The following is a 27,401-nucleotide window of genomic DNA, read 5'->3' on the forward strand; positions in this document are numbered from 1 at the left end:
TTCCTGAAATTATCACCTGCCCATGCTTGATAAACTTCTATTCTTCTTCAAGATTCCATCTTGACCTCTACTACTAGGCTGGGCTGTATTACCTCCAGAGCAGAAAAAATATCAATGTGACAGCAGTACAGAGGCATCAATATTTTAAGGCAGTTAACTTGATTTTTCCCAAAAAAGCATTGTAGAAGTTGTGAGGAAAATCAGAACTTTGTTGTTCTTCCTTAAACTTATTTTAAGTTTTAGTTAATTTTGAATTGCTTGGCTGCATTTCGTGAGTCTCCCATGCCCCTCAGTTGTCAGGAACTCTTCCATTTCCTTAAACACTGTTGTCTCCAACCAATAAGGCCTGAATTCTCCAAAAAACTCAATGTCATGAAAAACAAAAGGTAGGTGGGCCATCGTAGATTAAAAGAGACTAGAGGGACTTCCCCGGTTGTGCAGTGATTAAGACTCCGTGCTTCCACTTGCAGGGGGCGCGGGTTCCATACCTGGTAGAGGAACTAAGATCCCAGGTGCCCTTGGTGTGGCCAAAAAAATGAAATAAAATAAAATCGTGTATTACAAATTTCCCATGTACTCTTTTTTTTAAAAAAATATTTATTTATTTGGTCTGTCTTGCCCACGAGAGTTACATCATTAGGTTGGGGCCAACACCGTACAGAGAGTTTTCTAGCAATTCAATAATTTCAACTGCCCCCAAGTAAAAAATTACAATCGGAATGTTTTTCGTCCTTTGTCCCTTCTTCTCCACGCTCCTGGTTTCTTGATTCCTGCTCGAGGCAAAACCACCTGAGAGAGGCATCTGTCCCTCGGCGCTCTCCGTAGGTAACTGAGATTTCATTGGCTGGGAGCGCTGACGTCTTATCGTAGTGCGGTCGCCTTTTCCGGAGGAGCGTGGGTTCGTTTTCCGTATTTTCGGTGGTCGTCCCAATCCGGGGTATAAGGGCAGATGGCTGAGAAACCGCTGCGCCTGTGAGTGATCCTGAGTATGAAGCGCGCGCGCACGCGTGTGTGTGTGTGAGAGAGAGTGACCCTGAGTCTGAAGCATGTGTGTGTGTGACCCTGAGCCTGAAGCGGGTTGTGTGTGTGTGTGCGCGCGCGCGCGCGCTGGAGGGGGTTTTCTAAAGACAGAAAGGCGGGGGCGGAAGCCCGGCGGCTGCTGGTGAGCTTCGATCGCGTCTTTGCCTGGCCACTGCCGGCCTCTTTCCTGGCCGTTTTCGCTTCTGAAGAGGGGGACTCTTGGCGACACTCGCTGAGAGAGGAGGAAGCTCCTAGCGTCAGGCCTTCTCCATGTTAGGCCGTCTTGGTCTCTGACATCATTTCCCCTTCGTTTCTCCTCGCAGTATATTTACTAGCCAAAAATTGTAGGCATGGGGCCCATTGATGGGCTCTGGGCAGTGGTCGACAGGAGAGAGAGACAGGGCCTTTGCCCTGGCGCGCTTTTTGAGGAGATGGTGAAGAGAGGACTTCCATTCATTCATTCATTCAACAGTATTGATTGAACAATTGCAGTGTGCCGGGCACTGTGTTAGACGTTGCACAGATGGAGTTCCTGCCCTAATGGATCTTACAGTTTAGGGAAACATATATTAATCAAATAATCCAGATAAATGTTGAATTACGGTCCTGATAAATGTCAGGAGGAAAAGATTCACGGTTCTGGGAGGGTGTATAGGGTATTTGGATTAATGTGAGGAATCAAGGTAGTGAGGATTGAGCCTTGATTAATAGTTTTGTCTTTATCCTAAAAAAGTTACTGGATCACTGGAATGTTTAAGAACGCCTTGGCATGATCAAATTTTCATTTTGGAAAGCGATTCTGGTTGCAACGTGAAGAAAAAATTATAGCCAAAGTAGAAAACAGCTAGGATTAGATAGCGTAAAGGCAGAGGAGAAGTGCGGGGGTTCAAGGTTTATTAAGGAGAGGACATCAACAGGGTTTGGAGGTGGTTTGGTTATGAGTGAGAAGGTGTCAGCATTGTCCTGGTCCTAGATTTCTTTCTTCAGTGGGGTAGGAAACACTGGAAGAGGGCCCAGATGAGGAGATGATGAACTTTGAGGTGTCTTATGATGTACAAACTGGACAATGGCTCTCCCCAAAACAGAGATAATTCCATGTGACAACTGCTATGAGAGAGGAAATGCAGGATCCTGTGGGAGCACCAGGATTTGGTGACTGATAGGGGCTGGAGGGCTTCCTAGAAGAGGTGGTGCTCAGAAGATAAGTGAAAGTGGTAATAATTTATTACAGAAATTGCTCTGAGGAGCTATATGGATTTCTGATGTTTTGAGAAGAGGACTTTCTGAGCGGTCAGGAAGGCTTTAGAGATGTGATAGACCTTGAAGGATGGGAAAATTTTAGACTCAAGATGGGTAGTGTGGGACTGTTAGGAGAAATAACTACCCCAAGGGAATGGCAGAGACAGAGAGTGATCAGATCGACAGTAGGGAAGGTTTCTGTTATGGAAACTTGGAGAAAGCATTGGGAAGAGAGATCAGGAACTTGTGGAAAGCTGTGGTTCCTCAGGCAGTGGAGTTGTCTTAATGTTTTTGAGGAAAGAACATTAAACTGCTGGCTTTACGTAGGGTGGACAGGAAGAAGGGAGAGTATTAGAGGAAATGTAAGTATATCCTTTGCGTTGTATCCAATACCAGATTCACCGTATTTCTCTCTGATTCTGCCTCTGCATAAACTACAGGACTCTCAGTTGCTCAACCTTGTAATTATCCTCCGTTCCTACTTCTCCACTCCAATTTGTGTTCAAGTCTTCAGAATTCTAAATTTCTCGTCTGTTTCTCTCCTCCCCATCTTCATTTGACATTGCCCTCTTTGCTGGTATTTTTGCTTATAGTCACTTGTTCCTCCAGACCATCTTTCAGTCTGTTACTAAAATGATCTTTCTAAAACAGATATGATCGTTTCACTACTCGCATTTTCACTACCTTGAAAATGTTCAGTGGTATGGACAGTAAAGAACACCAGAAAGACATACTGACAAAACAAGAACTATAATATTTCAAGATGAGTTAAAAGACATTAAGAAAATGATATGAGAAGTGGAAAAACCATGTAAATCAAAAGTATAAAAACTCAGAAATGAGATTATAGAACAAGTTACCTCAAAACTTAGGGTCAGTCTGCCTTACAAACCTCAGGTCTTGTCAGTTTCTATTTCCCTACCCCATAACACTTTACACATACCTCCTATTATTGCCCTTGTTCATATAAATTTATAACTATCAGCGTATCTCCCCTTCCCTGATTGTGTACTCTTTGAGGCTTGAACTGAGTCTCTCTCTTCTTTATACTCCTAACGTGTCCTTAGCATAGTACTTGGCATACTGCACTTAGCAAGCATGTCGTAGATGTCCTGAGTGTGTTTGTTGAATGGATGAATGAAGCCCTGTGCTAAGATAGTGGTAGTGGAAACGAAAAGGACAGGATGACTTTGAAAGATATTTGCAAAAAGGAATTGAGGAGACGATGACTGGATGGGGGATTTTTGGGTCTTGGTAACCAAGTTGGCAGTAGACTCAGCCACAAAACTTGGCAAGTGAGAATAAGCTGGTTCAATTTTGGAGGAAATGATAAGCTAAATTTTAGGTATGGTGAAGTTATTGGTGAGACCTTTAGGTGGAGCTGCCCAGTGGTCATTAATAGTTCACATGCAGTGAACCTCTCAGGTAACCTCAGAGACTGGATCACATATCTCCCTAATCCAGGAAGACTAGGGTATACCAAACCTGGCAGGCTTATTTGTGTGTCCTGCATTGCCTTAACATTTATGTCTTGTTTGCAGCTTGGCATGTGGAGATGTTGAAGGAAAGTTTGATGTTTTATTCAATAGAGTTCGAACAATTCAGAAGAAAAGTGGAAACTTTGATGTAAGATGTTTCTTTTTACTGCATTTAATTTGACTGTTGTAATCAAACATAGTAAAATAAAGTTGGGGCTCCTTTATACATTTCTCAGTCAAACACATACTCTCCTTTTTTGTTAGACTGAGTTCCTTTTTTTTTCTTATGTATACAAATTTATTTATTTATTCTTGGCTACATTGGGTCTTCCTTGCTGCACACAGGCTTCCTCTAGTTGTGGTGAGCGGGGGCTACTCTTTTCTGCGGTGCACGGGCTTCTCATTGCCGTGGCCGCTGTTGTTGCGGAGCATGGGCTCTAGGTGCGCGGGCTTCAGTAGTTGTGGCACGTGGGCTCAGTAGTTGTGGCTTGTGGGCTCTAGAGCACAGGCTCAGTAGTTGTGGTGCATGGGCTTAGTTGCTCCGCAGCATGTGGGATCTTCCGACCAGGGCTCAAACCCGTGTCCCCTGCATTGGCAGGCAGATTCTTAACCACTGCTCCACCAGGGAAGTCCGAATTCCTTTTCTGAGCATGGGAATTTAGTAGCTGAAAAGTGGTGTGGGAAGGGAGATGTGTTTACTGTAGACCCTTCTATACTTTTTTGAATTTGAATTTTGTTACTTTATTACTGTACGCAAAACTGAAAACAGACTAGCAGAACCTCCCTAAGTGATTCTGACCCTGGGTTTGGGAAGCACAGATCTATTTCATGGGTATATGGTATGAGTGAACTCATAGCATATGTGCAAATGCTTCACAGACTAAAGAGTCCTATGTAATTGTTATGTGTTGTTGCCAGCTAGACTGTAAATTTTTAGAGTACAGAAGAGTATTCTGGATATGGGGATAATTTGTTCATTGGGTTAAAGGTTGAGTAAGACAACAAGCAGGAAATGTGTCCTTTATGCCCTGTATCTCTCAGGGTATCTAATATTGTTTTGTATTTTGCAGAGAGATTTTTTAAGGTTGATGTCTCCATTTTTCCCTGACCCTCTTGTCTCTTTCCCCAGCTTGTATTTGACATCCAGGGAGCCAAAATTTAGGAATTCATAGAATCAGTAACTACTGCAATTGTTGTAAAAAAATTATGTTTAGAAATTCTGTAAATTGATTAAGGAAATTCTGTAAATCGATTAAGGAAACAACTGAGATCATTAAATAGGATAATTAGCTCAATAACGTTATTATCAATTAATTATGTACTATTTGATATTATTTAAAAATCTCATATATCTGTTTAAAAAACTCATTTTAGCTGCTGTTGTGTGTAGGAAATTTCTTTGGCTCCACTCCAGATGCTGAATGGGAGGAATATAAAACTGGCATCAAGAAAGGTACAGAACTTTTTTTTTTTTTTTTTTTTGCGGTACGCGGGCCTCTCACTGTTGTGGCCTCTCCCGTTATGGAGCACAAGCTCCGGAGACTCAGGCTCAGTGGCCATGGCTCACAGGCCCAGCTGCTCCACAGCATGTGGGATCTTCCCAGACCGGGGCACGAACCCGTGTCCCCTGCATTGGCAGGCGGACTCTCAACCACTGCGCCACCAGGGAAGCCCCAGAACTTATTTTTAACATATGATTTCTAATAAAGTTTCAAGGCTACATGGTTCTTGCCTAGTTGTTTTTCACACATTAGTGATTGAAGAGTTTGCCTTTGATTTCTGCATTGACCTGGGAAGAATGCCTATATATCTAAATGTTCACATTTTGAATTTGGTTGGATTTAGTTCCAGAAAAAGAATTCTCTTCTCAGTAGGAAGGAATTGAATAATGCAACCATATGTGTTCTTTTTTTCCCCTAGTTTCAGTGTTTTTTATTAAGCTCTTTGGGGTCTGTGTTTTCCTAACTATACATTGACCATCCTCTCTAAGATGTTACTTCATCAGCCTAGTGATACCATTTAGTAGTCAAGCCACAAGGTTGGTTGTAGGATATCCTATGTGGTGACCGTGTTCCATGTATAGGATTGCAGACTCTTTTTGGCCATGCCATGTGGCTTGTGGGATCTTAGTTCCTGGACCAGGGATCAAACCCGTGCCAGGGAATTCCCTAGAATTGCAGACTCTTTACTTTTGCTACAAGTGTTTTTCCTATGAGGATACAGTTCTCAGGTTCCAAAGCAGATCTTCTAATAGCTGGTGTCATGTCTGTTTCTCTCACTAGCTCCTATTCAGACATACGTGCTGGGTGCCAATAACCAGGAAACAGTAAAATATTTCCAAGATGTTGATGGGTGTGAATTAGCTGAAAACATTACTTATCTGGGTAAGTTGATATCTTGTGTGTTTGTAATGAACATAATGTGTCCCAGGAATTAGCCTCCAAGGAAATTTGTGGCCGGATTCATCTGCCATTACTGCCTGAGAGAATGGGGATCAGGGTTTTTTTTCCTAAAGTCAGTGTCTATACCTTTAAGACTATGTCATTTTTCCTATGTTGTCTCCCACCTCTCCCCAATCTCCTTGTACTTTCACAACCCAATATATACTCTTTCAGCCAACTAGAGGAATAAAATATTTGACTACAGTGTTTGAAGTACGTCAGGTATAAATTGTGTTAAAAAAAATTCTATGTATGTGGTCTCACCATATAACATTGCTAGATGTACACAGCTTATTTGTTAGTTGGACTCCTAATTTGCTATAGCTCTAGGTTTCACTGAGGTTTTGAAAAACTCAAGTTTTTAGTGCTGATACTTGGGTTTTTCACTGCTTTTGTCCTTTTTCTGATTCCAGGTCCACTCTTCAATTCCAGGTTAAAATTGTTCCTCCACAACCCCCTGAAACTCTTAGTGGTTCTTTCAATGTCTGGGTGTTGTAAAAAGCACTGTCAAATTTTGCTTTTCTTCTCCACTTGCTCCCCTCCCCGCACCACTACTGCTTCTTGGATCATTCAACTCACTTTTATCTAAAATGGCTCAACTGGTCTTCACATTTCCTCTCTCTTGGTCTCTCATTTCTTTAGAAAGCTTCTACATTTCCTTTGCTATAAGTGCTCTTTTTATAGTTTTTTTTATTAGTATGTGTGTTCCTTTTTTACTTTATTATTCTTTGTTAGTCAATATGTGTGTTCCTTTATTAGTTAGTATGTGTGTTCTTTTATGAGTTAGTATGTGGAAAGAACCATTTGAGAAGAAGAGACTCAGTAGATGAAAGGGAAGTGAAAATTGATGGAACCAGGGTTCTGGCGGCAGCAAGAAGGAAACGGAATCAAGGGCACAAGCTATGAATAAATTTAGATGATGGCAGAGTCTCTTAATTTTTCCCAAGTAATTGTTTTTTCCAAATGTTTTCCTTCATTTGGAAGCTTCTGCCTTCATGAAGAGTACATTTATTCTAGACTATAGCTTACTCACAGCTGCAATTATTTTTTTTTCTTCTCAGTGCCTCTCCCTGTATCCAGGTGTCTAGATTTCTTTTAGTCCCTTTGGAGTCTCTAGAAGGCAGAAAGCCTTTTTCTTAATCAGTGCTTCCTAGGTTTTTTCATTTGCAAGGCACCTGGGGCAATCAGACTGTGGGCTCCAGCAGCCTTCACATAAGGACTGCTCTTACTTACTGAACAGGAATACTGTTGTAGCCATCCAACATTGAGACCTAGGAGCTGGAAGTGGGGCATGGGGAAAGAGATTCATCACCAGAGTGACATTTCATTCAGCAGTTTGACTAAAACTTGTCCATTTTTCTTTGAACCCAGGTCGTAAAGGTGTCTTCACTGGAAGCTCGGGGCTGCAGATTGTGTACCTCAGTGGGACAGAGTCCTTAAATGAACCTGTCCCAGGTTACAGTTTTAGTCCCAAGGATGTGATTTCCCTGAGAACAACGCTGTGGTCAACATCCCAGTTTAAGGGTGTTGATATCTTGCTCACATCCCCATGGCCCAAGTATGTGGGGAACTTTGGGAATTCTTCTGTGAGTAGTATTTGTTCAGTTGGAATTTCTAAAAGCAAATTGCAGTGGCTTAATTTGAGCTTTTTTGCTCTTTATGTGACTATTTCAGCTCTTAGTTCCTTTCAGTACAAATCTTTTATGAATTTTTCAGGTTACTTAAAGCCTTATTGGCTGACCAAAGCAAAAGTTGATCTTAATGAAAGCATGATTCACTGAAGAGAGAATGCTGAAGTCTTACTTATAAATGAATTTTTAAAAAAAATTATATTCTCTGCTTCAAGTACCGTTTCTCAAGCTTCTTAAGAAGTTTTGAGGGGTCACTAATTTTCAGTGAAGAGATTTATAGCTAGTGGCAGCTCTGTAGTTTTATTTCCCCCTTTCCATTCCAGATTATATCTTTTTGGCTATCAACATATTTTAAAAGGTGGAATCATCATGGGATTGAGGATAGTGATCTAAAAGTTGGGAAACAATATATTGAAAACTTAGTACTTTTCTAATGGGAAAGCTTTAATGTTGGAACGTATTGGAGCGTGCCATGGCGTTCGATCTAAATATTTTTGTAGGAAGAGGGTGTACACCAGGTTGGTGAGTGACAGCTATCATGGGGAGCTACCTTGGTGGAAATCAGCCTAAGGAAGACCTTGAAAGGTTGTATGTGAGCGCAGAAAGCATCAGCTGAACTTCAGTGAAGGAAAATGTAAGAATGCATTTAGGGACAAATATCAACTCCTAGATGTAGAGTTGTCAGATATGATCCAGAAAAGGGCCTTGTAGACCACTCTGCCAACTTCAACATAATGTGTCCATGACTAAAAAGGCCAACGAAATACCAGGCATTGTCAGGATTTTGAAGGGAGAAGGGACAACACTTTCTTCCCCTTCCACAAACCTATGGTTATTCTGCCACTAGTATACAAGAGGCAGTGCTGGTTGCAGCGTAGAGAAGATACAGCAGAACTAGGGAAGATCCAGAGAAAGACTACTAAAGTGGTGATGAGAGAAAGACACGTGATACTCTATAAGGAAGAATGAACAGCAGTGCTAAAAAAGTTTACAATTTTTGATTAAAGTAGATTTTGATGAAAGTTTATAAGTAATCATACAAGGTATTTATAGGGGAGAAAACAGTATATCTCACTAGTCCCTAAGGTACTGTAACTAACCTCAAGGCCAGTTCCCTGCCCTTCAGCAGATACCTGAAGGAGGCAAGCATAAGACAAAAGGAAGGTTTTGCTTTACTTAGTGGAAAATTAACTCTGGTAATTTCTTTATTTCCAGTTAATACCTTCTCTTAGAATGAAGTTCATAAATAATGTTATGGATGAGAGAGCACATAATTTATTGTTAATGGAAGCTCTGGGAACAAACCTAACTTTTGACAGACTTTGTATTACAAACTGTGACAAGGGCACGGTTGTGCCCTTCCACAAGCCACACCTTCCTTGACTGAAGCAAAATAAAGGATTGTATGCTTATGTGATGAAGTCCTTGAATGTTCTACGGCAAATATTCTATGGATCCTAGGGGCCCTGAAAGCTAGCTTTTAATTTTGATCTTCTGCAATGACTATGACTGTCTGCATTGTCAGAACTACAGGAGCACAATGAAGCAACTTATAGACGTACTACTGTCTGTGGGCTCCAGAGAGAGAGTGCTTACTTTCCAAAAAAAGATTGTAATAAACCTTGTTTTGGGTATTAGTATGGAGGAGTTACCTTCTCCCTTAACCTCTGGCTTCCAACAACTGTTCCTATTTCTGCATTTGTAATAGCCCAGTTCCCCTTATGTGTTGAGATTTCTCTGATGCCATAAGTATGGAATTCATGACGCGAATCCTGCTGCCCACATTGTAGCCACATAAATATTCCAAAGACATTTCAAAGTGTCTTGTTATATCTCTGCATTTCATGATAACTCTTAGGTCTGTTATGATGACTAAGTTTCTATTTACTAGGGAGAAGTGGATACCAAAAAATGTGGCTCTGATTTGATCTCCAGTCTTGCCACAGGCTTGAAACCAAGATATCATTTTGCTGCATTGGAAAAGACATACTATGAGAGGCTTCCATATCGGTGAGTAGCATTTCATTCTTTTTGTTTTTTTGAAGAATTTGCCTGGATTTTCTGTGTAAACTTCTCATGTTCATTTCAGCCATATAATATCTTGGTTTCTTTTAGTTACTCAGGCATGAAATGAGTGACTTTCAAATCATTCCAATTCTCTGAGTTTGGTTTCCTAATTTGAAATACAAGGGATTGGATGATACTGTATCATCCAATGTATCATTTAAAGCCCCTTAAAGGTTTGAGGGTCTGACATAACAATGCTGTTTAACTATCATAGCTTGATGTACAGTAAGTCCTGTTTTGATCAGGTTAAACGGTTACTCCTTGTATAGTCTTTTTTTTTTGCGGTACGCGGCCTGTCACTGTTGTGGCCTCTCCCATTGCGGAGCACAGGTTCCGGATGCGCAGGCTCAGCGGCCATGGCTCACGGGCCCAGCCGCTCCGCGGCATGTGGGATCTTCCCGGACCAGGGCACGAACCCGTGTCCCCTGCATCAGCAGGCGGACTCTCAACCACTGCGCCACCAGGGAAGCCCCCTTGTGTAGTCTTAAACTCAGGATAATCACCTAAGAAGTATTTCAATTTAGGAATCAAGAACTTGTATCAATTTTTTCTCTCTCTCTCTTTTTTCAGTATAGCTTGGAGATGGAGTTTTTAAAGGATGTATTACAGAGAAAATAAAACCAGTGTTTTATAAGTAATAGAGCTAAATAAAGTTAACTCTGAAACATCTTCACTTTAAAGGCATGGGTAATCCCTAAAATGATTTATAAAAACCTTTTTTTTTAATATACAAAAGCAATATATGTGTTGTTGAAAGTTCAAAAAATATAGGTGAGCAAAAAGAAGAATATAACCTGCCCTTTCCCTGTAATCCCACAGCCTAAGGTATAACCATAGGTACTACGGATTTTTCTTTTATATCTCCATATATGCATTCCAGAAAAACCTCTTGTTCTCTGAAACCATGCACTAGAAACAGAAAGGTTATAGGAATAAGCCACTCAAAACTTTTAAGGATCCAAATATACATTTCTCTGAAGAACATAAACCAGTGGCCAATAGGCACATGAAAAGATGCTCACGCATCATTAGCCATTAGGGTAATCCAAATCAAAACCACTGAGATACCACTTCTCACCCCACTAGGATGGCTATAATCAAAAAGACAAATAATAAGTGCTGATGAGAATGTGGAGCAGTTGAAGCCCTCATACGTTGCTGTGGGAATGTAAAATGGTACAGCTGCTTTGCAAAAATACTTGGCATTTGCCTACCATATGACCCAGCAATTCCACTCCTATTCCAAGTGAAATGTAAACATAGGTTCACAAAAAACTTGTACACAAATGATCATAACAGCATTATTCATAATCGCCAAAATGAGGAAATGACCTAAATATCCATCACCTGATGAATGGGTAAATAAACGGTGGTATATCCATATGATGGAATGTTATTCAGTAAGTAAAAGGAATGGAGTACTGATAAAAGCTACATGTGTGAACCTTGAAAAGATTATTCTAAATAAAAGAAGCCAAACACAAAATACCACATATTACATGATTCCATTTATCTGTAGTATCCAGAATAGGCAAATCCATAGAGATAAAAAGTAGATTAGCGGTTGCCAGGGGCTAGTTGGAGGGAAATGGGGAGTGACTGTTAATAGATACAGGGTTTCCTTTTTTAGATGATGAAAATGTTCTAAAATTAGATAGTGGTAGTGGCTTAGTATATGGCAATATGCTAAAAACTGGTGAATTGTATGGTATTTGAATTAGATCTTAATAAAGCTGTTAAAAAAAAAACAGCAAAAAACCCTGTACAACTTTTTTTTTTTTTACATCTTTATTGGAGTATAATTGCTTTACAATGGTGTGTTAGTTTCTGCTTTATAACAAAGTGAATCAGTTATACATATACATATGTTCCCATATCTCTTCCCTGTACAACTTTTTAACCAGGGCTGTAACAAAAACCCATAACTATCATAATAAAAATACTGGCATTTTTTTTCTAGGGAACATAGACACTCATGTATTTTTATATTTTTCCTAGGAGAATGAAATCATGCTATGTATTACCATTTGAAGCATTACCATTCCACTTAAAACTCATTTCTCTTTGTTTTTCATTATTATAGTTTTTTATTACATAAAAGAAGAGAGAATAGTGTAATGATCCCTCCTGAACCCATAACCTACTTCAGCAGTTATCAACATTTTGCCAATTTTCCGACTCTTTTAAAGCCAAATTTAGAGTTTTTTGTGCTTTTCAAATACGTGACCTCATTTTTTTCCTAACAGCAGCCCCGGGAAGTAGGGATGATTATTCTACTAGATGGACAGGTAACATCTGAGATGTTACTGGTGGTGATGTAGTGATAGACTTAGGACCTGTGCTTTTTTCATGGCCCCATGGAGTCTACGTATTTCATAATTGCAGATCAAAAGTAAAGTTTGTTGGTGGGAATTCCCTGGCAGTCCAGTGGTTAGGAGTCGGCGCTTTCACTGCTGGGTTCAATCCATGGTCAGGGAACTACGATCCCGCAAGCCTCGAGGTGCAGCCAGAAAAAAAAAAAAGAAGGTAAAGTTTGTTGGTAACCTATTATCTTTCCAATATGTTATAGAAACCACATCATTCTGCAGGAAAATGCACAGCACGCCACCAGGTTCATAGCTCTGGCAAATGTTGGAAATCCAGAAAAGAAAAAGGTAAATTTTGAGTATTTGGTGTTTGGTTAATATTTATTGTCTGCCTGATAAATGTTCCTCTTGCCAAGTTTAGCATTCAGATCTTCTCTTCTCCCCAACTGCGATGTCCCAGTACTTCAGTGACTTTACTCTTTATAATAATATGGTAATGAAAGGTCAGGTTTCCTTGGGTCCTTTGTAGGAGATTTTAGAGAAGGGTTTGGGAAAATAGGCCCAGTGGAACAAAGGCAAAATTTCAAATGAATGATGTCTTTCTTCCCACATCCATGTGGTCGTCTCTATGGGTATTTTTCATGAGTTTGACCTCAGATGGTACTCTTGTTTTGCTTCTTTTAGCAACTTCATTTAGCAGAAATAATAAAACCTTCCCAAGGATTTACCTAAGCCCTCGTTGGCTTTGGGAATCTTAGTGATACCTTGAATCCTCCTTTATACTGGAAAACAGTGCAGGTGAATGAAAGAGGGTATACCAGAAAAGTATATTGTTCTCACTTCCCTGAGAGCACTTCTGATTCTGTAGGGCCAAAAGCAGGATATTGTGGATTGGAATAGCTAAAGATCAGAACAGTCAGTCACGTGGGAAAATATATAAACTATCTGAAGATTATCCTACTATAATATGCCGTAAACAATGTACATGCAAAAGATAAATATTTTGTTTTTTTCCATAATACCTTAAACTTTTAGGCCCAATGCATTCTTAGCAAGTTTAGATTTGTAATTTTTTAAACTTCCTTCCCTCCCTCCCTCCCTTCCTTCCTTTCTTCCTTTTTTTAAACTGCCCTTTCAAGACCGAGCATCACTCACAGTATTTTTAGTCTATTGCTTTACTTTCAGGGACATGTTAGCCTTAACCCTAAGCAATGCATACTTCACTCAAAGAATATGCACATTTTAAAATTTGGAAAGTATTAGTAAATTCATTTCAAAATTTTGTTCCAGTTTACACCCCTACCAGCAGTGTATGAGTCTGTTTTCTCAATGGGTAGTGTCAAATTTTTATTAACATTTTTTGCCATTATGATATAAGAAGGTTGTGTATCATTGTTAATTAGTTGTATTTCCCTGATCAGTAGTGAGGTTAAGCATCTATTCATATCTCACGTAGTTTTCAGTATCTGTGCCATTAGTCCATGGTTTTAGATATTTATGTGAGTATTTATTTCTTTGCTACTAGTCCCTAAGAAAATCTATCAGCATATACCAGCAGAAACTGTATAAAATCAGAGGGAAACACTAAGTTGTCCAATTCAGTTTTCATTAGAAAAAAAGAAGGGCAGTGCAGTGACTATGGACAAAGTGCACAAAGATAAAGGACCCAGAGACAGAAGCAGTTTGTCTTCAAGGGTTATGGAGCAAGTCCCTCTGGGCCTTGCAGTGATAGTTGTTTTGTGTAAGGGCTGGGCTTTGATTAGTTGCTTGTTACTTCATCAGCCCTTGGTTTGCCCCTGCAGGGATCACTGAAACGGCATTGCTGTGGATTCTCTGAACCACAGATGGGCTGGTTGCTGCTCTTTAATCTTACTCAGTTTCTGAAGCTTTGTGTGAAATGTTATAATAAAATAGGTTGGTTACATTTGCACAAACAGTATTTCCCTTAATATTATGTTGTTCTTCTCCCAAAGTATCTTTATGCATTCAGTATTGTTCCTATGAAACTAATGGATGTAGCAGAACTGGTAAAACAGCCTCCAGATGTCACTGAAAACCCTTACAGAAAGTTTGTGAAGCAAGCATCCATAGGAAAGCAGATTCCTGCCCCTGAGGTATGTTCTGACTGAGAGGTGGCATTTTCTGGGCAGGATTGCCCACTACAGGTGTCCTTTTCCTGGTTATAGTTTAATTCATAAGGCAAGTTTAATCCCTCGAATCTAAATCTTTTTCTTTCCTTTGGGAAATCATGCTGGTGATTAGAAAGCCTTAGTAGATTTCCAGTAAGCTCAATGTGTTTTTTGTTTTGTTTTTGTTTGTTTTTTTAATTATATTTTGGGGTTAACAGTTTCATATTTTTAGTCTTTCATTGTCTAAACTTGGTTCATATGTTGGGGTTACACATGTAGAGTCTTTCCTTGTCTAAAGTTAATTCTCTGTTCTTAACTCTTCAGGCAAAGATCCCAACTGCTTGGTAGCAATGTAATTTGTGATTTTATAATGAGTGGTATAGGTGAATAAGATTTACTCTGAAGAAATTTCTTAATAGCAGACTTTTCTGAAATTCGTTTTCCCTTCACTAAAGCAAGGAATGTCAAGTTTCCTTACTAGTATGCATTGTCTACTTTCTCAGACTTTTTTTCTTATCTTTTTAATTAAAACTCAGAATTGTTTGATCTGTGAAATTGTAAGACTGCACCATGGCCCTACTGAGAGAGAAAGGGAAAGGAATGTGGGTGGGTTCATGCTATTCTGTTTTAGGCAAGAGTTGCTGTATAACTTGCATTTTAATTCACTTTTCCAAAGGGATAAATTTGGTGGTAGCTTGGATAAGTGTTGAGAGGTATGACTGAGAGTCCAGGCATCAGGATTGGGAAAATATTTTTCTTCTCTAGAATAGGCAGAAAGGGCAGGGAGGAAAGACATGACATGGCAGGAACATTCCCTTGTATGTGGATGGTTGGCTACTTGTCTAAAGGTTAGTTTAATAACATTTACTCTTCTACCTTTGGCTGTTCCAGGAAGATTCAGCCTGTCAGTTTTTCTTTGATTTAAATGAAAAGCAGGGAAGGAAGCGTTCATCTACAGGCAGAGATAGCAAGTCTTCTCCTCACCCAAAGCAGCCTCGCAAACTTCGTAAGTACCTTGGTTCCAGAGGTTTCTTATGTGAGCAAAAACTGTTATTTTGGGTCTTGTTTGGGAAGCAGCATTGCTAAGAGAGCCTCTTTTGGCAGAAGAAGATTGTATATTGAATCATTAGGACCAATAAGAAAAATAAAAGAATGCAAAGGTGGCCTGACTTTGAGGCTGTCTGAGGCTATTCCTGTCAGAACTATGGAAAAAGCTCCTTTCCATCATGTCTGTAAACGTAAGGTTAAGAGCCTACAAAACCAGTTTGGGTTTATAAAATAATAGAATAATCAAACTGGTAGAAAAGACTTACAGCTATTACATTGAGATCCTCTTTCTCCACCCCCTTGTTTCAAAGATGAAGAGGCTGACTTCGGGAGGGTACACGTACTCCCAGGGTCATGTGGATAGCTGGTGGCATGACTAGAACTAGAATTAGGGCTCCAGACACCCAGTTGAGTGTTCTCTCATTGCAGTTAGTTGCCAGTTACATGCTACTTTAGTCAATATATGGTTATCACATGGATCACCTACCTGTGGATTGGTTACAAATTCAGAACTTTTAATAGAGGTTTAGTTTCATTGATAATGGTAATGGGGGCAGGGGTCATAGTGGGAGCACAGCAGACACAGTCCGTTGTGGCAGTACTGTGTACATATCAGTGTTTGCAGGTTGCAAAGATCAGACAAGGCTGAATTCTATAGGGTGGTTATGTGCTGGAGTGCTTGGACCATGGTAACATTTGTCTTTCTTCCACATGAAGCTCAGCCTCCAGGACCCTGCTGGTTTTGCCTTGCCAGCCCTGAAGTGGAAAAGCATTTGGTGGTCAGCATTGGCACACATGTGAGTTACTTCCATGAACCTTTTACAGAGGAGACACCTGTTTGTTTTCTGTTAACTTTATTGAGTCATAATTTACATATCATAAAATTTACCTAGTTTAAGTGTGCAATTCAGTGATTTTTAGTTAACTCACTGATTGTACAGCCATCACATAATAGTTTTAGAACATGTTCATCACTCCAATAAGATTCCTCATGCCCATTTACAGTTAGTCTCCATACCCACCCACAGCCCCAGGCAACCACTAGTCTCTTTTTTTTTTTTTTTTTTTTTTTTTGTGGTATGCGGGCCTCTCACTGTTGTGGCCTCTCCTGTTGCGGAGCACAGGCTCCGGACGCGCAGGCTCAGTGGCCATGGCTCATGGGCCCAGCCACTCCGTGGCATGTGGGATCCTCCCGGACCGGGGCACGAACCTGTGTCCCCTGCATCGGTAGGCAGACTCTCAACCACTGCGCCACCAGGGAAGCCCAACCCCTAGTCTTTTTTGTCTTCATTCCTGTCTGGGCATTTCATATAAATGGAATCGTACAGTGTCTTTGTGTCTGGCTTCTTTTACTTAGCATAATGTTCTTGATGCTCATTCATGTTGTAGCATGTGTCAGTTTTCTATTCCTTCTGGTCAAATAGTATTCCGTTGTATGGATAGACTACATTTTGTCTATTTATTCATCAGTTGATGGACATTTGAGTTGTTTCCCCTTTATGGCTATTAATGAACATCTGCATACATGTCTTTGTGTGAACGTATGTTTTCATTTCTCTTGGATAGACACCTAAGGAGTGGAATTGCTTGTAATTTTATGTTTAACTTTTTTTTTGCGGTACGCGGGCCTCTCACTGTTGTGGCCCCTCCCACTGCGGAGCACAGGCTCTGGATGCGCAGGCTCAGCGGCCATGGCTCACGGGCCCAGCCGCTCTGTGGCATGTGGGATCTTCCCGGACTGGGGCACGAACCTGTATCCCCTGCATCGGCAGGCGGACTCTCAACCACTGCGCCACCAGGGAAGCCCTATGTTTAACTTTTTAAGATACTGCCAAACTATTTTTCAAAATGGCTGTACCATCTTGTTTTCCCTCCAGCAATGTATGAGGGTTTCTGTTTTTCCACATCCTTTGCCAACATTTGTTATTTTCTATCTTTTTGACTAGAGCAACTATAGCAATTCTCCTGTGGTTTAGTAGAGCCAGTTTCACAAGTTTGCTCCTTCTCTCCCTCCTCTCTGACAAATAGGTATGGCTCTCCTAGGGTGATGTTTTTATGTAATTCTTGAACTTTATATGTTTTTATTTCATACTACTTGGGGGTGATGAGTTGCTTTTTTGAATTACTATTTAAAACAAGGATTTTCTTTTCTTTTTTATTTTTAATTAATTTATTTTTGGCTGTGTTGGGTCTTCGTTGCTGCACACGGGCTTTCTCTAGTTGAGGTGAGCAGGGGCTACTCTTCGTTGCGGTATGCGGGCTTCTCACTGCGGTGGCTTCTCTTGTTGCGGAGCACGGGCTCTAGGCGCGCGGGCTCAGTAGTTGTGGCTCACGGGCTCTAGAGCACAGGCTCAGTAGTTGTGGCACACGGGCTTAGTTGTTCCATGGCACGTGGGATCTTCCCGGACCAGGGCTCGAACCCGTGTCTATTGCATGGGCAGGCGGATTCTTAACCACTGTGCCACCAGGGAAGTACAAACACAAGGATTTTCTTTGTCCCAAAAAGGGAGTCTTCTGTTGCCTTTACACTCATATTTGGCTAAAAATGTTGACATTTTTTTATATCTTCAGATTTAAAAACTTGAGTTTATTAATTTTTATTTGTGATAATTATGCAATGTTGGGAACTGACTTACACTGATTATATAAAAGACTAAAGTGATAAATTCTCAGTTTTGCCTAGTAGTAGAGGATATAGCTTCCTAATGACGGGAATACACACATCCACATTCCTGGTATGGGTATCTGGGAACCCAAGATAATAATTACAAGATTGCTTGGTAAGCACTGAATCAGACTATGAGAACTGGATGATTTTGAGAAGGATTTTATTCAGGCTGTGGAAAGTTCTGATGAACTATGTGTGTCTCACAGTAAAGTCATCCTATTTCAGATTTCCCCAGATACTTTTCCTTGGGCAGGGCTTGATTAGGTATTAAATAATATTAGTTTTTGACCCTCATTCCTCTGGGATTCATATAGACCATTATTCTTCTTTTTCATTCATTTAGAATGAAAGAAGCTTAATTTTCAGGGTTAACATTTGCACCCTAGTCTCCCATGACTAGAATTGGCTATTTCCCAAGGCTCCTGAGGAAAATATTTACAAATCATTTCTTAGTGTGTGATGCTTCTGCGGACAGATACTTTCATCCATTTTTCACTGATTTATTCTAATTTTGTTTCCTGGGGATGACCTTTTCCTCAGCTTGTCCTGACAGTGAGGGCCCTCTTCTGTGGGCTCCTGTAGACTGACTAGAATCTGTGTCATCTTACACTCGAAGTCATATCCCTCTCCTGCCATTATTGTTTGACTGAAGAGTCCCAGTCATTTGCATTTAATTTTTATGTCTTGCATATTGGCACACTCCTGTCGGTAGGGGGAGCATGAATGGGGTCAAGGCCTGTGACACAGCTGGGCCATAGAGCCTGTGGATGAACTCTTCAGTGGGAAGAGACGCAAACTTGAAAAACTCTTCTTTTTATAGGAATACCTTTTTGGATTAACTCTCTTGGATCTTGGTTTCCTCCTTGGATTAGTGCATGCTATCCTTCTCTCCCATATGGTATGGTATGGGGGAAGGCTTCAGACTGCCTTCTGTTTCGGAAACAATAGGTTCAGAATGCCATGCAGGGCACAAGAGATTTGGAATGGGTGACTTAGCTCCGTGCTGCTCTGGGCCTCCAGGAGTGATGGCCTTTCCTTTCCATTTATTGTACCTTTCTATTGCCTAGGGTATCTGGCTTAGGGTATGAGCCTAGGGGATAATCAGGAAACCTGTTTGCTTCTCATCTTGACCTAAAGCTAGAGGGGCAAAAAGTATCTCAGATTTTGATTGTGGCCCAACCCAGCACCCCAAGTAGGAGGTCACATGATGATTTTAGCCTAGAGCCTACCTAGTAATCAAGTTTACACTTCCCTGCGCTGTCCTTTGTTGTTAGAAACCTCTTGGGAACCTCTGGTGACCTGTGGGTGTCTGGCACAGGGCTTGGAGTCCCCTCTGTAGCCACTCCTCTTGATCTCCTTTCATTACTTTTTCCCCCTGGCTTTTTCTCTGTCTTTGCCATGCCTTCCTCAAGGAATATACATAGAAGTATGCTAATGGCCCATGGCTATAAATTGGTAAAAGCAGGTATGGGCTGCTAAGAGTCCAGAATAACTATTGCAAAATCCATGCATTTGTCTATGGGAGAAATATTCATTCAGGTCCTACTTATACATTTGAGATAAAATTAGAGATAATTCAAGTATAGAACAGATTATAAGTTGAGAGTTTGAAAAGAAGGGAAGAGATCGGCCAAGTGTGAAACTATTCACAAGAACTAGAAGGTACTGCCTTGGGGGGTGCTATTTAGTCTAGACTAGAAACTTCAGTAGCTTCAGTGCACACATCACAGTATAAAAACTGCTGTTTATGGCGGTGACCCACTGACATAAAGGAAAGGCTAGAAAATTCAGGCATCTAGAGTAACCTTTTAAAACAAACACAATCAAAATGGTTATTAAAAATTTTTTTTAATGTTTTAGCACATATGAGGTTTTGATGAACTTTAGTCATCTGGGATATTAACTCTATAGATGTGTTCAGTCCTCTGTGCCAAGGAGATCGAGGATGATCACGCTTTAGTTTGTTTCTGATACTTATCCTGTCATTCTATTGGGCTTTCTCAGTGTAGATGAAAAATAAATGACTCCTTCCTTCAGCCTTAACTTTGAACCCACCACACTAAAAGTATTCTTTGGATTGTTTTTCTAAAGCTCCAGTACCTTCATTTGCCTGCGTTGATATTCACTGGCCCTTTCTCTACTCACTCAGTGTCTTCCCTTCAAAGAATGTCTGAGTGGTAGAGCAGTCTTGCATGTTTAGGTTTTGACAGAAATATTTTTAGTTGCTGTTTAGCTGCCGGCAGCCATTGTTGGGAACTACAGTTTTTTTGGATGTACCTGAGTTTGAGGTTTCTTCTTCTTCCTTCCCTGTTAGGTTATGTTTGCTTTCATTTTGTAGAGGTTAGTCAGCAGCTTAAGGCTGTAGGGACACTGGATGCTAATCATGTCATCTTTGCCTTTTTCATGAGCCTAAGAGGTGTATTTAGGGGGTGAGGTTGGGTGTCACTGTAAGGAAAGTGGTTCATTTGAAGTCAGAAGTGGTATCTTTCTTTGACTGGGGGTGATAATAAACTGAAAAATTGCTTTCAAGTTCAGAGCCTGGGAGGAAAAACCAACCGTCTGTTCCAGTCTCCTTCAGCTCTGGTGTGTTTGTAGCCAAAAGCCGGTCTGCGTGCTGCTCATTGGCTCCCAGTTCATTTGATAGTTGCATAGAAATTTGTTGCATCTGGGAACTCCCTGGCGGTCCAGTGGTTAGGACTCCACACTTTCACTGGCGAGGGTGCGGGTTCAATCCCTGGTCAGGGAACTAAGATCCCACAAGCCGTGCAGCCAGAAAAAGAGAAATTTGTTGCATCTAATCTCGTTCTTCAGCAGGTGCTTGACAACATTGTTGTTATAACCTCTAAAATTAGATTTTTTTAAGAGGAGAATTTCTACTGAGAGCCTCTTGAGCACTTTTCCCACACCCTTGGGCTCACGCTCTGTAGAGGCTTTTCTCCCTGAAGAATCACACATGCAGTATTGATGTCTCACTTCTGTGTGCTTCCTCTTCAGTGCTACCTTGCCCTGGCCAAAGGAGGCTTATCTGATGACCATGTCCTCATCCTGCCCATTGGACACTACCAGTCAGTGGTGGAGCTTTCAGCAGAGGTGGTGGAAGAGGTTGAGCAGTATAAGGCAACATTGAGGCGCTTCTTTAAGAGTCAAGGCAAACGATGTATTCTATTTGAGAGAAATTATAAGAGCCATCACCTCCAGCTACAGGTAGGTGGTCTCTGCCCGAGAACTTGGAAGGGCTGTATGGGGACCTGGATATTGATAAATATTTAAATAATGTTAATTTTTTTGAAGTACAGTTGATTTACAATATTGTGTTAGTTTCAGGCATATGGCAAAGTGATTCAGTTTTACATATATATATATATATATTTTTTAAGATTATTTTCCATTGTAGGTTACTACAAGATATTGAATATAATTCCCTGTGCTATATTAGTAAATCCTTGTTGTTTTTCTATTTTATGTATAGTAGTTTGTATCTGTTAATTTCATACTCCTAATTTATCCTTCCTCCCCTCCCTTTCCCCTTTGGTAACCATAAGTTTGTTTTCTATGTCTGTGAGTCTGTTTCTGTTTAGTATATAGAGTCATTTGTATTTTTTTTTTCAGATTCTACATATCAGTGATGTCATATAATATTTGTCTTTCTTTGTCTGACTTCACTAAGTGTGATATTCTCTAGGTTCATCTATCTGTGTTGTTGTAAATGGCAATAGTTCATTATTTTTTATAGCTGAGTAATATTCCATTGTGTGTGTGTGTGTGTGTATATATATATATATATAAAAAACATATCTTCTTAAGCCAATCATCTGTTGATGGGCACTTGGGTTGTTGTGTAAATTGGTGCAGCTGCTATGGAAAACAGTATGGAGGTTCCTCAAAAAACTAAAAATAGAGCTATCTATGATCCAGCACTCCCTCTGCTGGACATATAACCAGTAAAGATGAAAACTCTAATTCGAAAAGATACATGTGTACCAGTGTTCATAGCAGCACTATTTGCAATAGCCAAGACATGGATACAACCCAAGTGCCCATCAACAAATAATGTTAATTTTAATACTTAATTTTAATTAATATTTAAGTATTTGATTCTAATATAAGGTTAGGTATTTAAATAGTTGATTTCATATTTAAAATATTTAATATGAATTTTCATATAATATTTAAATAATATTCATTTAAAAGGTTAAAGAGTTTCTAGTGATAAGTCCAGAGATTTTACAGGGATTCACAGGGTAGTGCATGGCAGTACAAGTGAATAGCACAGATAGTAAGTGCCTTGTTGAGAAAAGGAATGGGTAGTCGAGGAAGGTTCCAAGAAAGGTGTGGGCCTTGATAGAGTTTGGAAGAGAGTGGGTATTTTGTGTGAAGCTCAGCATGAGTGGCAGCTCAGAGGTAGGAAATAGTCTCAGATCCTGCCTGGGGCTAGCAGCTCAGAAATTCAGAGACTTATGGATAATTTGATTGTCGTTGTGGTGGTTTTCTTTCTGGCACATTTGTTAAGTTTTCAAATGGGCCTGACTCTGCCACATATATTATATAGGAGCTGGCAAAGGCTTAATGGCAAAGAGATCTCTTTCTAGCCTTTCCCACATCAGAGATGGGCTCCCACATGTGGCAGACAAGCTCATAAGTTTAAGTCCTTACAGACAGGCTGACATAGACCTGTCTGGCCTGAGGAGAATCTCTGCTGAGGGGTGTTTCTCCACCCCTGTGATGGATTTGCTACGTCTCAGGGACTGCGGGAGGCATGAGCTCTCTGAGACCTGCATGAAGAATTTCTCCTGCTCCTCCCCCCCGCCCCAGGTCATTCCTGTGCCCCTCAGCCGCTGCGCTACTGATGACATTAAAGATGCCTTCATTACTCAGGCACAGGAGCAACAAATAGAGCTGTTGGAAATCCCAGAGCACTCAGACATCAAGCAGGTAAAACAGGAGGGGAAGGTCATATTCCAGGAGAAGTAAAGACCTGGTTTCTGACATGTTGAGCCTGAGGTACTCAAAGGTGTTTAAAAAATGTTGAATGGGCAGGTGACAATTTGGTACTAGAGCATGGGGTATTGATTAGACTAGAGATGAAGATGATATTACATCAGTGCCTTAATGCTTTCCTGGGAAGAGCAAGAAATTAGAAATTTCCTAAGGCAGGAACTTAGGAAGGTAGGTGCTACTGGGAGGATCTTTGTAATATCTGCCAGTTTGGCTTTTTAAACTCTAGTTCCACTAAGTGGCTTGGGATTTATATCTGCTCACATCCTTTTTCTTGTGCTTCTAAGCTGAATTCTTTGCCAAATTAAAGCTTTAAAGAGATGGGCTGGGATTTTTGACTTTTAAAGCACTGTTGCATGTCCTCATATGACTCTGTTTACTTTAGATTGCACAGCCAGGAGCAGCATATTTTTATGTTGAACTTGACACAGGAGAGAAACTTTTCCACAGAATTAAAAAGAATTTTCCTTTGCAGTTTGGAAGGTTTGTACATTTTTCTTATTTTAAATGTATTTTCACTAGACCTACTCTGAACGAAGTAGTGGGCTGCATGGCCAGTTGAGTAAAAAGCCAAACAAGGAACAGTCCTTGCCCCAAGGAACCAATAGTCTTAGGGCAAGTCAGATGTTTACATATATGACAGTAATGCAATGCAGAGTGTGAAAAGTACCGTAACAAAGTTTTGAGGAACAGTGTACTTTAGAAATTCAGAGAAGGGAGAGCCCATTTCTACGTGGTGGAAGGCATCATGAAAGGGCTGAAGTTGAGCCTAAGAGAGATATTTAGAGGGTAAACTTTGGCATGTGGGCATTCTAGCCCAAGGGAGGAAAATGCTATTATTAATTGAACATGTGCTTTGTGCCAGACACTGTGCCAAGAACTTTCCATGCATTGCCTCATTTAATCTTCCAAACTCTGTAAGGTAAGTACTGTCATCCCAATTTACCAGTATGAAGAATGAGGCTCTGGAGGAGTGCCAATAGAACTTTCATGATGATGGACATGTTTTATAAAAGTACACTGTCCTATACAGTAATCACCAGCCACATTACTAGTGACTACTGAGCACTTGAAATGTGTCTAATATGACTGAGGAACTCAATTTTTAATTTAATTTAATTAGGATTAAATTTAAATATGTCAGGCTAGTGGCTTCTATAGTGGACAGCATGGCTCTAGAGTGGTTAGGTAGCTTGTCCATGGTCACACAGTGACCTGGCCTGCTGGACCCCAAAGATGTGAGGTCTTAACTCACAACTCTGTAGTGTCCTAAAGGTCTGGACGAGGCTTCATTTTTGCTCCTCATATCATGGAGAACATGACTGCAGAACTATACAGGGAGTGGTATAAATTAGGTAGAGAATGAAGACAGGAATTTGCTGGCAAGAAGAGAGAGTATGGAGGGGAGTTGAAAATGTGCGGAACAGGTTATCTGATGCTGGTGTCTGTGATTTGCAGTGGTTTTTTCCCTAGTTAGAACTGAGCTTTGAGTCAATCTTGAACCCTTTTTGGAGCAATTTGGAAAACCTCCAAGAGATTGCCACCATTGGATAAGTCCAGTAAACGTAGTTGTCTACATTTTCAAAAAGATAATAAATGAGAAGAAATGTGTTAGGAGCTTCAAACATCTGACATTATCTTTGTGTTATTGATTCAGCAACAGACACAGGTGTGGACACTGATGACACAGGCACATAAGCTCACAAAGGATAGAGTCTCTGAATGATTTTGTGCTCTTGGTAGTTGGTTGTATTTTCAACATTGAGTATTTTTCACAATAGTAACTTACAGTTACATAGCATTTTACAGTTAACGAAATACTTGAAAAGACGTATTTTTTTTCCTGCTGCACAAGAAGGGCGGTTCTGTCTTCATTTTACAGATGGCGAGGTAGACTGATGGTCTGCCCAGAGAACTAGAACTTGAGCTTAGGTCCTTTGACTTTTAGAAGACTCATGTGATTTGTTTTCAGCCTTTCTATTTACTGTAGCTTCAAAGTGGAAAATGAACCATACAAATGTACAAATAGAGTTCTTTTCTTTTTTTTTTGACAAGAAAGGATTTATTGGTGGGCACGAGTAAGGAGGGGACGGTGCCAAGGCTCTCGCAAGTGCAGGCCCACCATGTGTCCAGGGGCCACGATTAGGGATATATTTGACCCCACAGCCATCCAGGATGAACTGCTTTTCTGCCACCATGTTTTCAGATTCATTTAAACTTAGTTAAAGCCCCACTTCTTGGAGACATGGATCTTCTGGCAGCCAGGGAACTTGAACTTCGCCCTGTGGAGGGCCTCAATCACATGTTTCTTGTTCTGCAGGAACAGTTGTGGATGGACATTATGACTTGGCCAATGTGGACCCTGGCCACTGTGCCCTGGGGCTTTCCCAAGGCACCGTGCGTACCTGTCTGGAGCCTAGATCAGGGACAGCATGCCAGTCATGAATGTCCACTGGAAAGGGCTGTCTCCAGGGTCCCTTAGGGCAACCCATAGAGGCAACAGGCTGCATACACTACTAAGAAGGCTGCTGTTTGCAGTCATTGCACACTGGGGCCCCATGGGGAAAAGAGCACAGTCAGCTTAATTGGCTGCAAAGGAGTTATTTCTAATATATCAAAATAAGTAAAAGTATAAAGCGGTGGCATTTAGAAGGTAGCTTGTGTATGTGGTGGTTTTGTTGACATTGAGCCTGTGCTGTTGTGCCTACGTAGGCCTGAGTGCACTAGAAAGAGAGGCAGAAAGTCAGAGTGGGATATGATACTAGGTGCCTGACTTTTCACCTCAGCACACTAATGGCCCGAGATGACAGAACTAGAGTTTAAGGCAGGATGTAATTACAGCTAGTTTGGTGCTTTGATTATGTTGTCTCCATACATCAGAAAACTCTTATTTTGCATTTCATAGGCAAGGAAATCAAGGCACAGTGATGAAGTAATCTGTTCAAGTCACAGATAGCGAGTGGCAGAGCTAGGGATGGAATCCAGTCCCTGATATTTCTGATATCAGGGGCTGCCCTCTTTCTACTGTGCCATGTTGCTTCTCTAGGTACCAGTAATGTAGTTCCAAGTTGTTCAGAGACGTAAATGGAATTTGAGGGGCTAGAAGAGCTAACACCTGAGCGGGTCACTTATAACAGGCATGACTTTGATAGATAGAATGGCAGAGATGGCTCTCAGGGCAGAGAAAATGGTATGAGCTAAGTCAGAGAAATTTGCATACCTTCTTTGGGTGATGCTGAGTGGAGCTCTCTGGCTGGAGAGGAATCGAAGGAAGAGTGGGTTTTGGACTGATACTGTCCGTTTTGACTTCTTTGTGCTTTTTCTGCAGGGAGGTCCTGGCTAGTGAAGCTATCCTTAATATTCCTGACAAGTCTGACTGGAGGCAGTGTCAGATCAGCAAGGAAGAGGAGGAGACCCTGGCTCGTCACTTCCGGAAAGACTTTGAGCCCTTTGACTTCACTCTGGATGACTGAGCAAAGGGAAAAGCACTTTATGAACTTCACAGGATGTAATGGCAGCCTGTTTTTTGAGAAACAACAGTCTCCCACGGGGACTGTTTCCCTGCCTCTTTTTTATGTATTCCCATGGAACCTGCCTGCAGCAAGAGGCCTAAGATTGAATATTTTTTAGAAAAAGTCACATTCTAGGATGAAGATCTTATGTTAAAAGCATGTCTGTCATCAAACTCCAAGTACAGCTTGTTTTTATCAACATTTTCAAAAATATTTAGACTATCATATAAAATCCAAATGCTTTTTCATGGTTGGGAAGTGTCTTGTGTTCATGTTACCTATAACCATTGAAATGAAGTAGTGTGTGTGTATAGTAGGAGGGGCCAGGGCTTTAGGCCCAGGTGTTATCCCAGGATCTCACAGGTGGCTTCTCACTGAACAACCCAGGATGGAGAAGGCCTTTGCCATTTTTCTCTTATAGCAGTCATCTTACTGATATAGAAGAGCTCATTCAGTCCTTCAGCAAATACTTAACTCCTATGTGCCAGGCATTTTTCAGGCTCCAGGAGTATAGCCATGTCCCAGCATGATCCTTGTTGTCCAGAATTTATAGTCTAATTGGGAAGAGGAGGGGCAGATTTTTAAAAAGAAGACGAGTTCTCCTTTAGATACTGAGTTTTAGTTGCTGTTTGATAGTTACTAATTCATGGAGATCTGGTTTGGTGATAGGGTTTTGGGGCTCATCAGGGTATAGGCCATAGGTGAAATTATGAGGATGGATGGAAGTAGGGTGAATACAGTCCTAAGCTGAAGATGACTACCTGAGAAATGTCAGTATTTAAGGAGTGCTCGGAAATAGAGTGATCCAATAAGTACATGGAGAAAGAGCAGAGAGAGAGAGAGAGAGAGTGATCACAGGAGAATGCCA

At 40.8% G+C, this 27,401-nt stretch overlaps 1 protein-coding gene and 2 non-coding genes across 4 annotated transcripts; 2 read left to right on the forward strand and 1 right to left on the reverse strand.

The window, feature by feature from the left end:
* The first annotated feature begins 863 nt into the window (after positions 1–863).
* CWF19L1 (CWF19 like cell cycle control factor 1) lies at positions 864–26,775 on the forward strand. Of its 2 annotated transcripts, XM_060034252.1 has the most exons (14): positions 864–972; positions 3,801–3,885; positions 5,112–5,190; positions 6,020–6,121; positions 7,550–7,764; positions 9,701–9,819; positions 12,446–12,530; positions 14,156–14,296; positions 15,203–15,317; positions 16,076–16,155; positions 21,021–21,230; positions 22,839–22,958; positions 23,407–23,504; positions 26,350–26,775. In XM_060034252.1, exons 1-14 carry the CDS (start codon positions 950–952, stop codon positions 26,492–26,494), a joined length of 1,617 nt encoding a protein of 538 aa, XP_059890235.1. In that variant the 5' UTR covers positions 864–949; the 3' UTR covers positions 26,495–26,775. The 2 variants fall into 2 exon arrangements, with proteins under 2 accessions (XP_059890235.1, XP_059890236.1); XM_060034253.1 differs by lacking the exons at positions 864–972; positions 3,801–3,885; positions 5,112–5,190; positions 6,020–6,121 and having other exon boundaries at positions 7,607–7,736.
* On the forward strand, positions 22,501–22,648 carry LOC132440125 (small nucleolar RNA SNORA12). The gene has a single exon (XR_009522529.1). It is a non-coding gene; the product is annotated as a small nucleolar RNA SNORA12 (small nucleolar RNA).
* LOC132440115 (small nucleolar RNA SNORA70) lies at positions 25,482–25,616 on the reverse strand. Its single transcript, XR_009522520.1, has one exon. It is a non-coding gene; the product is annotated as a small nucleolar RNA SNORA70 (small nucleolar RNA).
* Positions 26,776–27,401: the final 626 nt, after the last annotated feature.

This window comes from Delphinus delphis, chromosome 16 (genome assembly GCF_949987515.2).
Source record: "Delphinus delphis chromosome 16, mDelDel1.2, whole genome shotgun sequence".
Lineage (NCBI taxonomy): Eukaryota > Metazoa > Chordata > Mammalia > Artiodactyla > Delphinidae > Delphinus > Delphinus delphis.

Bases quoted from the DNA above. Each gene is read 5' to 3' on its own strand.
- CWF19L1 (XM_060034252.1), top strand. From the start codon at position 950: ATGGCTGAGAAACCGCTGCGCCT. The intron at 16,156-21,020 runs GTGAGTTACTTC...CTTCCTCTTCAG, and splicing joins TGGTCAGCATTGGCACACAT to TGCTACCTTGCCCTGGCCAA. The intron at 23,505-26,349 runs GTTTGTACATTT...CTTTTTCTGCAG, and splicing joins TTTCCTTTGCAGTTTGGAAG to GGAGGTCCTGGCTAGTGAAG.